The following is a 13,838-nucleotide window of genomic DNA, read 5'->3' as shown; positions in this document are numbered from 1 at the left end:
AACAAACCATTAGGAGTGAAATGAGGGAAAGCAAACAACTGTGCAACACAGGTTCAACTATGAATGTAATAAATGAAAAGGGTCAAAGGGTTCCTTTGTGAGGAAGGAGGGAAAAAAAAAGAACATAAACTGGGTGTGAACCACAAATCTCCCATGCAGTGTGTTGTCGACGTGCTTCGAAATCTGAAAACCTTGCATGTCTCACACCCAATTTGTTGAAGTGACACTCTCTTAAAAAGCAGCTTTGCCCTTCCCAAGGACGAAAACTCTTCTCTAAAACTTCAAATAGCAGCTTGTAGTCTTCTCTTCATGGAGGTTTGAAGATCTGTGATTCATGCAACAGGACCCAGAGGCTCCATTCAGCACCTGTTCCAGTTCACTCAAATACACACACCACAGACTGAATCCATGGCTGATTCAACACGTCACTTCTTATACATTTTCCTCCAACCCACTCTCTCGCTCTTGAAAATGATTAATCTCTCACTGCAACGCATGAGTAACAAGCTAGGATTCCAAAACCTGCATTTTTTTCAAAGGCCCAGCAGCCTCGGGAGGAATTGGAATACGTATGAACAGAAAGTGTGACCTTGCGTTCAGTTTCCTGATGATGTTTGCTGGGTTGCTGCGGTTTATAATGCCCTGCAGTAGAAGTAAGCTGTTATAGGATGGTTAATACAGACGTGTGCAGAGGAACTGATGAGCTGTCCCAGCAGGATTTAAGGTATGTGTGTGTGTGTGTGTGTGTGTGTGTGTGTGTGTGTGTGTGTGTTGTGGTACCTGGTTTTGGCACTGAGTTGGTAACAGACTGTGGGACCTTGTCGTTTATCAGCTCCACACACTCACTGGGAAAGAAGCCAACCTGTGAAAAGCAGAGCAGGTTTAAAAAGCTTCTTCTCTCTCTGGAGACAGACATGCCAATGCTCATCATATCACTCTGCATTCTGCACTTAGTCACATTCAGAAAATAACATGTCATAACACAATATAACTCACTTAATGCATGACAATAATTCTTAAAGAGACAAAACTTACAAGCTAAACTTATGAAAATAGTGAATTCTGAACATATTTATGATAATATCTGCTAGATTATATTAATACTCTTATCACAACTAAAGGTTTCTAAAAATGCAGCCCTATTGTCATTTAAATAATGATCATATTGTGTGCCTCTGGAGTGATAAAGAAGTACAGCACAGTAAAAAAACAGGCATCTATATGCTTTCATGCTGCATCAGCATATCTAGAATGATTTGTAACTCATTTAAAAGATCTGAGAAAACAATAATATACATCACAATTTTAAATTTTGGGGTCTTTTTGGGGCATTTTTAGTCTCTTAATCTCATCTCATATTTTCTCATTTGCTGTTTTTTAAAACAGCAAAAACAGCATTCATTTAAATAAAGATTTCGGTAACACTTTAGAATAAGGTTCCATTAGTTAATGTTAGTTAACTACTTTCGTTAACATGAACTAAGCAAGAACAATCCTTCTACAGCATTTATAAGTCTTAGTTCATGTTAATTTCAACATTTACTAATGCATTATTTAAATCAAAAGTTGTGCTTGTTAACATTAGTTAATGCACTGTGATTTACCATGAACTAACAATGAATACCTGTATTTTCATTAACAAACATTAACGACGATGAATAAATACAGTAATCAATGTATTATTCATTGTTTGTTCATGTTAATTAATACATTAACTAATGGAACCTTATTCTAAAGTGTTACCAAGATTTCAAATTCCACTTTTATATTTTAATGTATTTAAAAAATATATAATTAATTTTTTTTGCAACAACAAAGCTACATTTTCAGCAGCTATTACTCTAAGTTTTCAGAGATCAATCTAATATGCTGACCTGGTAAATATTTTTTATTATTATCAGTTGAAAACAGGTTTGCAGCACATTATTTGCATTGCACATTATTTTATGCTTCTCTGATGAATAGAAAGTTCAAAAGAACAACACTAATTTTAACACTAAAGTGTCTAAATGTCTTCACTATCATTTGGGATCAACTTCATGTGTCCTGGTTTAAAAATAAAATAAATAAATAAAAGCATATATCGCTTACTGTCCCCAAACTTTTTGTACTTTTTTTTTTTTTTACTTGAATTGTACTTGCATGTAAACTGAAATTGGGATAAGTGCTATATTTTCTATATTGCCACCGAAAATATTCCGTTAACTGATCTATTTGCATGATTGCAAATGCTTGCATGCCTTGCAATTATAATTTTCTGTTATACCTTCCACATTGCTCTTGTTAATTATAATGATTTAATGCCAAGATAATGATGGATGGGGAGGTTTAAAGAAAAAAAAAAAAAAAAACTTCATTGTAACATTCCAGTTTCATATCAGAGGAAAAACTCTGAAACAATAACATAAGGCTTAAATATTTTATGGCCACCTGACCTATAATCTTGCAGATTAAAGGACCTGAAAAAGATTCAAAGTTCATCAGTCTCTCACGCACCAACATGAACAAACTGAAAGGACACACAGAGCCAAATGTACATGCTCGCCATATTTTACAACCTAAAGTTTGATTTTATCAGTGTATAACCTGCTAAACAACTGCAGATTTATGAATCAAGTCCATGACAAAAGACAAGGTTTTCTGTATCATTTGAGCTAATCTAGCAGAAAACATTAACCATGTTTATTAGTATAACCTTAACTTTGTGACCAATCACAGACATTTTAGCAAAGCTCAGTCTCTTCTACACAAGAGCTTGATTATGACCCTTAACGTCCCCGATGACATCAGTGTGTGCTGATTCTTCTGGTGACAGCTGGCATTGCTGAGCACTCTTTTTCCATGCAGTAAGATGCTGGCTATCTGACCCAGCTGTATGCTGCCAGAGCTCAGTGTCAGGCTGCCCCCCGATGGATCCAGAATACATCTGCCACCATGAACCAGTCTCCCTACAAAGGCCCTAGCTGTGACTCACTGGAGATGCAGAAATGACATAACATGCCAAAGCACTGAATACCAACAGGGCCAAACAAATACAGCAATGCTGGGCATATGCTCATGGGGCAATAAGAAAGCACAGTTTTGGCTGAATGTTAAGTGACTCACCAGTGGGTCTCATCCATGCACATTGGTGGACGATGAGCCAAACTCAGCTTTTAAACTGGATTGGATTCTTTTACACAGACTATATTTTACACTGACAACTGAGTCATATTTGGTTATACAAGAAATGACACAGCTTGTTTTTGACACTTTAGTAGGTGGTGGCAAAACATTTGCAAAAGCATTTGCCAAATGGATTAAGAAAAGCAATGCTTTTATTTTTTTAGAAAGTGTAACTTAATTTAAAATGTTTCTGTTACAATTAACTACAGTTTTATACAATTTATATGATTATATGAAAAGTAATGTATTCGAGTATAACATTTAACTGTCATTTTAAACATGAATCAATTTAATATTAGTCTGTTAATTTTTAAAAAGTTTTATTAATGCATTATTTTATACTGATAAATTTTTATACATAATCTCTTGTTGATTGTCACTTTGAATTATTAAATGATTATGCATTATTTTAAATGAATCATTAGTTTATTTCTAAGCATGAAAATTCATGAAGAAACTATTTTGAGATGTTTACCTATTCGCACTCTTATTTTTGAATTTTTTAATTGTTCATTTTCATTAAACAGCACTTCTAATTCCTCCATTGTAGCCAAATGTCGGGCTGTCAAACCCATAGTTTGCAGGTTCAAGTCTCATTGAAGACTGGAGAGTTACTGTGATCACAGTGAAAGCACGTAATCGTCAGTTGCTCCAGGGGCACTCTACCTGCAATTTCTAAACTGCCATGTACACTTGAAATAGAGGGCTAAATCACGTGGAACAAACCTGGAAACCATGTTTTCCTCTCCACCAGGTGGTGTCCTCTTTGGGTGGCATGTCTATTACAGAAACAATATCCCCCACCTGAGAAAAAGAGAGAGAAATAAATCAAGACTTCTCAAAATAATCATTATTAGTATGACAATCACACGTCTTCATTTTTATCCCAGTCACCTCAAATGACAGTTCATCAGCCGCCTGGGCGATGTAGCGCTTGATCACATGGGCCGCTGCGATAGCTGGAACATTTATGGATGACTCCTCATGCACCAGCAGATGATTCCCTTTGTTGTCAACCTGGAGAAAGAGATAAATATGACACCCCAGCTAATGGCAACATTGAATGTGTTCAGTGAACATCCCTCATCTTCAATGATTATTCAAGTGAATAATCAGCTCTCTCTGCTCAAATGGGATCAAATCAGTACCTCCATCCATGTGAGGGCCGGCCCACAGTTGATCTTATTATCAGCGATCGCTGAGAAACGGGACAGGTAAGCCATAAGCATCTGGGAAGCTGCCTGTTGGGAGAAAGAGCGAGACAGGGAGAGTAAAGCTATTGTGATAACTTTCAAGGGGGCAATTCTGTAAATACAGAGTACTTTTACAGGGAGGTTAAAAGCGCACATAAACTTAAGAATGAATGGTTGGAGTTTACATACTTTTTCATTAGATAATGATAGGGTAGGTAAAGGGAATGGAGCTTTCTGTGTACAAACTGTGTAGAGTTTTGACATTAAATATACTTAGATTTTAATTGTGCATGTTTTGAGTACACAACTCAGAAAATATGCTAGTCTCGTCAGTGAAATATGCCGTAAATAGCTTGGTATACATTTATGTGCAGCATAGCGGTTATTGTTTATTGGAGTGTACAGTATGTGCGGTGACTGTGGCTACTTTAAAAGGGCTCCAGTTGCATGCTGAGATATAAAATGATTTGGATTAAACTTACACATGGCTTGCATAGAAACTAATATAGCAGGAGGAGAAGGTGGAGCTGTCTCATATTTATAAAGTTCAGAAGATCAGTCTAATAGAAGAGCTCAACTACACATCGGTTTCTAAAACTTAACTTCTATTTAAAACCCATTACATACCGATCAGTCTAAAAATACAGTAGTTATAATAATATTAAAATAAAAAAATCCTTGTGGAAAATAGAGACAGGAGGATGTCAGCACATTAACAAAGAGCCTAAAAAAATAAAAAAAAATAATTGTGATACGGCACCAAGCCTACAGAGGCTCTGAAGAAAGTTCGTATTTGTGTGTGTGTGCTTTACACAGGATTTGTTTAGGCAGAGAAAATTAAAGAGAGCTTTTCTTAAACAGGTTTTCTCTCTGTTTGTGACTCTCCACATTCCGAGTTTGGTCTGCAGAGATTGTTTTAAATGTCATAATGCATCAGTATATTAATCTGTAGTACTGTAAATACAGACAAGGAAAGTCCATACAAATGAACTCATTACTTCAGGTTTCTATGCGTCTCTTTCAGAAAAGCTAAATGAGCTGAAAACAACATTCAACATTAATGCACTTTGCTACAGAATGGTAAGAATATTAATGTTTATTTAAATAATTATCTCCAGTCACAGCATATCTGCATATGACAGATATGGGAGGCCAACTGGCCAAATATAAACAATAACAATGTATGCAACATGGCTAAATGTACACTATCACTCAAAAACTTGAGGTCAGTAAGATTGTTTGGAGGAAGAAGTCTTTTTTGTGTATTTTTATTCACAAGGTATGCATTAAATCAATCAAACATGACAGTAAAAATATTTAACATTTTAGATTTCTATTTCAAATAATTGATGTTTTTTAAACTTAGCTTTATAGTCACCGCCTTCTAATTAAAGGATCTGATACCATACTGTGTATATGTGTGTGTGTGTGTATATATATATATATATATATATATATATATATATATATATATATATATATATATATATATTAGTGTAATGTCATATCATATGAAAGACAAGTGTTTTGGTGACTGGTGGACAGCCTGTCAATGAGAGAAAAGAGAGCTGGATATTAAAATGTGCCAATGAAAGCCCATAAGAGTTCATTCATGAGCCACAGAGCACTGATGGAATCTGTTCCAGCTGAACTTATCCCAAAATCCACCCTCCTGTCAATTATTTTCCCAGATGTATGCTGGCAGACTCACCAAAATGTAAAACTAAGGCCAAAAGGGGCTGTAAAGGAAGCATAATTAGGTCAAAAAAGACAGAACAGACAGCTGTGAGAACTCTCGTGCTCAATATGGCTTCATGCACCTCTATAATCCCAGGGAACGCTGCTTGTGTTGACTATACTAGAAAACAACATGAAGAATGTAGGTAAACAGAAATGGAACGGTGTTCTTTAATGATACCGTCGCTCGCTTCAGTTATTTGATATGTTTTGTTTGTGTGCTAATGAGGCTCATTTGTGTGAGACATCACACATTTAATGCACAGGCAAGCCTCATAATTAGTGTGTCCTTTGAGGTGGTTGTTCCCATAAATCAGAGCCTGTTAACCTTTTAAAATCATCTCAGAGCTTGCAATCCCAAGCTCATCTTTCAAGATTCAGATGCATCTTCACCAAGATCTCTCTACAAATAAAACTGCACAATCCAATAGGTGAAATATAACCTTGAAGATGTTTTCTCGTATTGGGAAGCTCAAAGCACCTGATTACACACGAAAGCATCATGGAAGCTTCCACTTAGCAGCTCGTAGAGTTCCATTACTGCAAAACATAATGGGCGGCATTATCAGCCACTCAAACTTCAAAGCAGATCAGTTTAAGTGTGAAAATAAGCCATGGTTCAAGTATACTACTCCGTGAAATAAATGCTAGATATGCCCAACACAGCAGGGAAAAGAGTTTTTTTTGAACACTACAGTGATATCCATCTGACGGTATCTCAAGGGTGCTGTTAACCAGCCTCACTGAGCACTCACTCATCACAGATATCTAAAGCTGCTCTGAGAGGGGCGTTTTGCAGGATAAGCACTGTGTATGGAAGGTCTGACCTTTCTATGTTTACAGGCAAGAGCCTAAAATATCTCATTGGCCGCAGGGGAGTGCTAAAAGAGAAGTGTTTGGGGTCTTGCCTCTGCTCTCTCCCTCAGGCTGTCGAAGCGGGGCAGCTCTGGGAGCTGTGAAAAGCGGCGGTCATAGATGCAGAGATGGAGATGCTTATCCAGGACTCGGAAATCTTCATAGCTCCGCCTCACCATCCAGCTTCGTCCCTGTGGGGTGGTAAAAGAGGGCTGTAGCTTAAAAAGGTAAACAAGCAAGTGTTAGAGAGTGTTGAGGTTTGGTCTGCAGGGTAAATATGAGGGCTCTGTTCTTGGATAAACCTCATCTGGCCAGCGCAGCAACAAAATGACCATGAACAACAGCCACTTCAGAGCAGCCACATTACAGCTGTGTGTGTTTAATCCTGGACAAAGCAGCATTCAAAGCATTGATGAGAGGGACAGTGACCACACAGTTTTTTTTTTTGTTTGTTTTTTACAGTTACAGCTAGATTTGCATTTGCTGAAGGAAACGCTAATACTTTTAAATAGAAAATAGAGTCTTCTATTTAGATAGTGTTTGGGAAAAATTATACATAGAAAGGCAAAGTTCACTACGCATTCAGTAGGAGATTTCAAAACTGTATTATAAAACTTCCAGAAAATGATGATGAAAAAACACTGCATCAGAAGAAAGATATGTTTAGTGTTCACAAAACAACAGTGGCTGAGCTTAAGCAGGCGAGCTCTGGATTTTATCAGCAAATAAAAGCAAATGATAAAAAAAAGTGTTGCATAAAAAGGAAGCTGTTACATCACAAATATCTGTGGTCTAAATACATATACATGTGTGTATATATATATATATATATATATATATATATATATATATATATATATACACATATACATATATATAGAATTTTATACTTTTATTTAGCAAAGATGCATTAAATTGTTAAAAAGTAACATTAAAGTAATTTTTATTGTTACAAAATCATGTTACATCATGATGCATCAGCAGCTGTATAAAGCACCTGAGAATAGACCTGTCACGATAACTTTTTGTTGTGCAATATATTACCCCAGAAATAATTGCGATGAGAGATAATATTGTCATTTTAAAAACCATTTTATGCCACTAAATATATAATCATAATAATGCAAGAAGGCCTACCATGACAAAAAACTGGTCCCTAAACAAGACCATATCTGCAGATGAAACTGTTTTTGTAAAGGCATTTTTTTAATTTTTTTAATAGTATATATATTGATTATTGCAACAGGCCTACCTGAGAATTACAAATTTGAAGATGCTAGTGAATATGAAACAGAATATGCTGATGGGATCCTATGGAGAAGAGTGTGTGAACAGACTGAGTGTGTTAATTTTCTCCTCCCTGCATCTCATGGCGGATTCCCTTTGCCCCTATGCATCAATCATCCTGACATTCCTGTGCAGCTTGACTAGGGCACAATTAAACAACAAACTGCAGCATATGTATGATCGAGAAAAGGGTTTATATTTTATACACAGCAGAGACTGACATGATACTCATTGCTTGCATACTGTTTTATAGCTAGTAAAACTATACCTGCCATTGGTGTGAAGAGTAGACACAAAAATTAATTTTGGACCCTAGTATATGTGATAAGACCATAATGAATCAACCTTTATTTTTGCTAAATTTACATTGTATAGACCTATTATCTGCTTTAAGGAACACCAAATCATTGAGACTACCCCTTTTAAAAACCTATTAATTTCTTTCTCTCTCTTCTGGAATATCTGCATTTTTCCCTTCATTTCTTCAGTCTCCAAGCCACAGAGCTCATATTCACAGTAAATGGAAAACCTCAATGTCTTTGATTTGACCTAAAACATCTCTCTGAATTAGGGCCAGGGGAAAAAAAGACCTCAAAAAATGCTGCTGTACTAGCGCACACAGGGAAAACAAACACAGTTGTTCGGCCTTCTGCTGCCAGTGCATTTCATAGGGGTCTGAGTGGTGCATTTGTTAGGAAAATCTGCAATGAGAGTGGAACTAAAGAGCTTTTCATGTGCGTCTGATCCCTGTTCATTCAAACGGCTCCTGGCCAAATCTGCACCCTCAGTCGTTAATTTTTTCCCCCTTTGTAAACACACAGGAGCAGTGCTGTGGATTAGGACATCTCACACACCAGGATTGAATGAGGTTTCCACACACAAACCAAGACTTTAGATATTTTTCCACTGACTTTTCAACCAGAGCTGCCAGCGTTTAAATCAAGTGCACAAGCAGCAAGCTCCTTAAAACCTGGAAGGGACAGTTAATTCATGAAAACAGTCTATTTTTGAGTGGATTCTTGCTTATTTTTCTTGCTTTTGTAAAAAAGATGGCTGAAAGTTTGTAGCAACCAACTACCAAAAGCCAAAACGAAGGAGGTCTACGTCCCAAATTTATAAGCAACAGCTCATAGTAGGGCTTAATTTATAGCTCTATTGGGGTACTACTGTGAGAACCACATTTTTGCATCTGCAGATTGGTACTAGATTCTGCTAAACTTGTTTTCAGAAGTTTTTACAGTTTTTAACGTGGCAATCCAATGTGTGAGACACAAAAATTGCAAGAAACAATAGCAGCGTTTCCACTGTCGGCCAAAAGCGTGCGTGCTAGTGCATGCCCGGGCCAGTCGCGTTTCCACTGTCACTTCCGGGGCTAGATCGTGCCTCGTCGGTGCTTCGTCAGGGCCAATGAGTTTTTTGGCCCAACAAAAACCTTGGGCCAAAGCAGGCCAGCTGGGGCTAGAGGAGTGGTTATGAATAAAGGCGGAGTTTCTCCGGCTCTGGAAAGCGTCAGTGCTGAGGATCATTTCAGAAAGCTAACAGCTATAACACCAGTATTAAAAACGTTTAAAAACAAGTTGAGCTGAAAAATCACTTTCAGTCAGCAGCGAGTGTTTGAAATTACTTCATCCGATGTGGATTATAATCAGCATACAAGGCAGAAATATTTATAAGCGATGCAAAAGACTGTGCACGCTAGGCATTAACGTTACCATAGCAAACATGGTAAATATGACTGTTGGAGAAATCAGACGTCAGCTTCTTATTCTCGATCACAATCGTGTATTTATTTAGTAACACATTTTATCTGTCATAAGTCTCGTCTCGAGAGTTTAGCTCCGCATAGCCTATATCATAAAAATAATGGTTTTTGTTCGGGCACTTTTATAAAAATATAGAAATGATCATTCTTTCAAAATGTGATGTATATAGGCTATTGTGACTTCAAATAAACAGAAACAGACTCGACTGAATAACAACAGAAGTTCTAAGCACCATGCATTATAATTTTTTCCCTTCTTGTTTTCTGGTTATAACGACTTAATTTCTCGTTCTCTCGACAGAACTATAGTCATTTTCTCGTTATCTCGACATGAACATTGTCATGTCGCTATAAATAGAAAAAAACTACTGTTTTTACTGTTGATATAGTAACAAACTCAACTTTGACAGGCATCTGATGGACAATCATGCAGATGCTCTTACTGTAGCCTATATTTCAGCAAATTTTGTACAATCACAGTTGATTTTTCCAGAGACAGAACATTTAACTTTTAGTTTTTCGAATTAAGATTTCAAAACAACACCGCGAACACAGGCTGAGCACCTTGAGGATGTAGAACTATTGTAAGATCGTTTAGAGCTGCTTGGATTAAACTTAATTTTAATTTTCCCTTTATTTGAAATCAAATTATATATAATTTGTAATTTTTTAGTAGTCATTATATGCTGTGACCGATATCGTCGATACAAGCTTCTATTTGAAAACAGCGTTCATGTGCAGTGTATGTGTGTGTGCAGAAAAAAACTATTACAACATTATAGAACAAAACTGAATTAAATTAGCCTATCTACTTTACATATAAATCACATTTCTCATCAATATGATTAGCCATAAAGATTTTTAATAAGGAAAAGAGGCACATCACAAATAGCCTACATCGTTAAATCCCGTCCTACTGTAGATAAACAGAACATCCCCACTTATTAACTAATAATCATGTGCTTCAAAGAAGCACAAATATAAATATAGGTGCAAACAGAATACGGCGATATTAACCTTGCTTTTGATAAGCAGTTATTTTATGACACCGAACTTTTTGGTTAAATGCATCTAGCAAGAACTTAATACAAAAGATTATCATATTGATTCAAGCATTTAACATTTTTGAATTAATTAAATATCAGTAATTAACAATACCGCACAAATTATAGTGATTACGAGGAAAGTCCGCGTACAGTGGACAGTGTACAACACCCCATCAGTTATGGTCAGTTCTAGAGTGCCACCTGCTGGCACAGTTTTGTAACTTCTTAGAGAACAACTTTTGTGATATCGTTATAACGAGAAAAAAACTTTTATGTTGTTATAACGAGAAAATTAAGGAAAAAATTGATAATGCATGACTGCTTAGAACTTCTGTAAATAACAGTTCGAAATGTTCATAACATTTTATTTCTGTGTGAATAATTTTCAATCCTGATAAATTAATTCATCATGATCAAAGATCAATGTATCACTTATTATAGTAAAACATTGATGCTTTTGGATTTAAATATTTAACAAAGCATGAAAACAAACTGCCCCATTTATCGTGTTTGTTTTGTGATCGCTCTAGTTCCAGTGACTTATTTCTTATTAGTTTTCTGATAACTTCTCTTTGTTGGTGAAATGATGGGGTTGCATGCCGTTGTTCCGGAGAGGCATGTAAAGGGCAGGTTTTAGTGAAGCGCAGCAGAGCCTCTGGCCCGACGGTGGAAACGCAGTGCTATTTTGGCCTCGGTGCTACAGGTCTGAGGCTATTAGCCCCGCCCGGCCTGTTTTAAGCCCTGGCTCGCACTGGCCCGACAGTGGAAAAGCAGCTAATGAAACGCGCAAAGTTGCCAATGTGTTTGTGCACAGACAAAAATTATTACACAAGATATTGTCTTACCTGACAGTAGATCTGAACCAAATACACAGGCTCTTTTGACTCCAGGCCATTCCGTGTCACTTCAGTCTGTTCATCTGCGAGGGTTAACTGTATAGAAAGAGAAGATGAAAGAAGGGATGAACAAAGAACAGTGCACTTTCTCGTTTTAGTGACAGCTGCAGGCTGCTGATGCTGAAAACACATAAGACATCCATCACATCCTGTTGCTATTATGAAAAGCTTTGGTGCGATCAGTGAACAAATGACTAGCAGTGACGTGTCTCTCTGTAGTCAGGTGCAGAGACGAATCTTCGGGTTAGAAGAGGTCTTAAATGATTTGTCACCAGCTGAGCATATTGTCTGCATATTATAAATAAATACAGAAACACTAAAACAGTGAACCCCATGACAGACGAAGCACAGTCTGAGCAATGCATGAAAAGCAGTCACTGATATTCGGATTACATGTCTTCAGTCCATTCTAGCTTTTCAGTGGCATGAATAAAGTAGATCAGTTTTGTGTATAAACCTTCCTGAGGCTTCATATTAACAGACATTGCATGAAATATTTATAAATATTTAATATTAGAGAATTATATAGCATTATATATTATACAAATAATAAAATGTTTATTATCAGACAACAATAATGTTCTATGACTAATCATTTGTGAAAAAACAACTCCTACCAAACCCAGCATATAGACTATTAAGTATAAAGTCTTTTAAGATCTATTAAGATTTTACCCATTACATCATCTCGTTCTGTTCACACACTGAATCTGTGTGTGTATGTGTGTGTGTGTGTGTGTGTGTGTGTGTGTGTGAATGCCTTCACTGTTAGTGACAATTTTCTGCTGTGACTCATTTGAGTTTGTTCATACTGTGAGATGGGTGATGACCTCAGTGAGAGACAAACAAACACTGAAAAACAAAATAATAATCTTTGTCTTGCCAAAAACAAAGGGTGACTTCATCTCTGTCAAGTGCAGCTAGTCACACTCCCACATAAAACAAACATTATCATGCAGAAAGCATCTTTGCTTGTCTAACATAACAAACTGTATTTAAAGATGAATGGACCAGCAAATATATCTGCTTTTTTTCCCAATAGAAGCTTTGAGAGCATCTACTTGTACCTGAGGAAAAGCACTGAGCTGTAAATCTTGATAGAGTGTATAAAAGCATCCAGGTAGATCCAGTGATAATTTCATTATCTACACAAAATTTCCCTCAAGATCAAAATAGTGTTTCTCCATCTCCACCCATCCAGTTAAATAGCTTGCATGAATGAGGTTTACACAGGCAGCAATGAAAGAGAATGAGAGTGAAAGAACGAAAATAAAAGCACAACTGTAACCACTTTGTGCTTGTTTACAACTGATATTAACATCCATTTCAGGTGATCTAATCACAAGTTGTCAGAAAATCCAGTGTCAGTTTGTTTGTAATTAGTGTAAAAGGAAACTGGTGAGATTTTAAACCCTTGGTTTGGTGGAATGATTGCATTTTAGGTTCTGAGCTGTTGCCCAGGATGCATTTGCATTCACACTACAAATGTAGTCACATGCGGTTCTGGTTAGATTACACAATGTTTTGTATTCATCTTCCCCCTACATACTGTTAGCGTCATCCACTCACTTAGTTTTCATTGGTTAAATGCAACACTATACAGACATTAGTGCCGGAAAAGTTTGTAAAAGAACAGTCTCCAATTTGTATTCGAATGACCCAAATAATGTGAATAGTACTAAATGTTCCTTTGAATAAGAAAAAAGAGAATGTGAAGCCTGAAATCTGCATTCAAATCTCACACAAATGTGTGGCGAGTGTTAATTACACTTGAGTTCAGAAAGCAGGTAGTATTCCTGTCACGATGACTGAAATCTCAGTGTCACTGCACTCTTTCAGAGTCAGAGGCTTGTGCCCTTAAATAAGGCAGGGTTACAGAGAGCTGTGAAGGATTAAA

The 13,838-nt window shown here is 36.6% G+C and overlaps 1 protein-coding gene across 6 annotated transcripts in view; it reads right to left on the bottom strand.

Moving 5' to 3' along the window:
• The window catches only part of LOC113038582 (rho GTPase-activating protein 32-like), a 103,981-nt gene that overhangs the window by 20,923 nt on the left and 69,220 nt on the right, over nt 1-13,838 (bottom strand). For all 6 annotated transcript variants that reach the window (XM_026196105.1, XM_026196106.1, XM_026196107.1 and 3 more), the window contains 6 exons: nt 11,891-11,977; nt 7,004-7,141; nt 4,314-4,406; nt 4,060-4,182; nt 3,892-3,969; nt 781-862 (listed from right to left, as the gene is read on the bottom strand). In XM_026196105.1, coding sequence (XP_026051890.1) covers nt 781-862; nt 3,892-3,969; nt 4,060-4,182; nt 4,314-4,406; nt 7,004-7,141; nt 11,891-11,977 — 601 coding nt within the window. The remainder of the gene's footprint in view (nt 1-780; nt 863-3,891; nt 3,970-4,059; nt 4,183-4,313; nt 4,407-7,003; nt 7,142-11,890; nt 11,978-13,838) is intronic.

The sequence above is a fragment of the Carassius auratus genome, chromosome 21 (assembly GCF_003368295.1).
Source record: "Carassius auratus strain Wakin chromosome 21, ASM336829v1, whole genome shotgun sequence".
NCBI lineage: Eukaryota > Metazoa > Chordata > Actinopteri > Cypriniformes > Cyprinidae > Carassius > Carassius auratus.
Note: the sequence above shows the minus strand (reverse complement) of the source record. Positions and strands in the feature narration are given on the sequence as shown.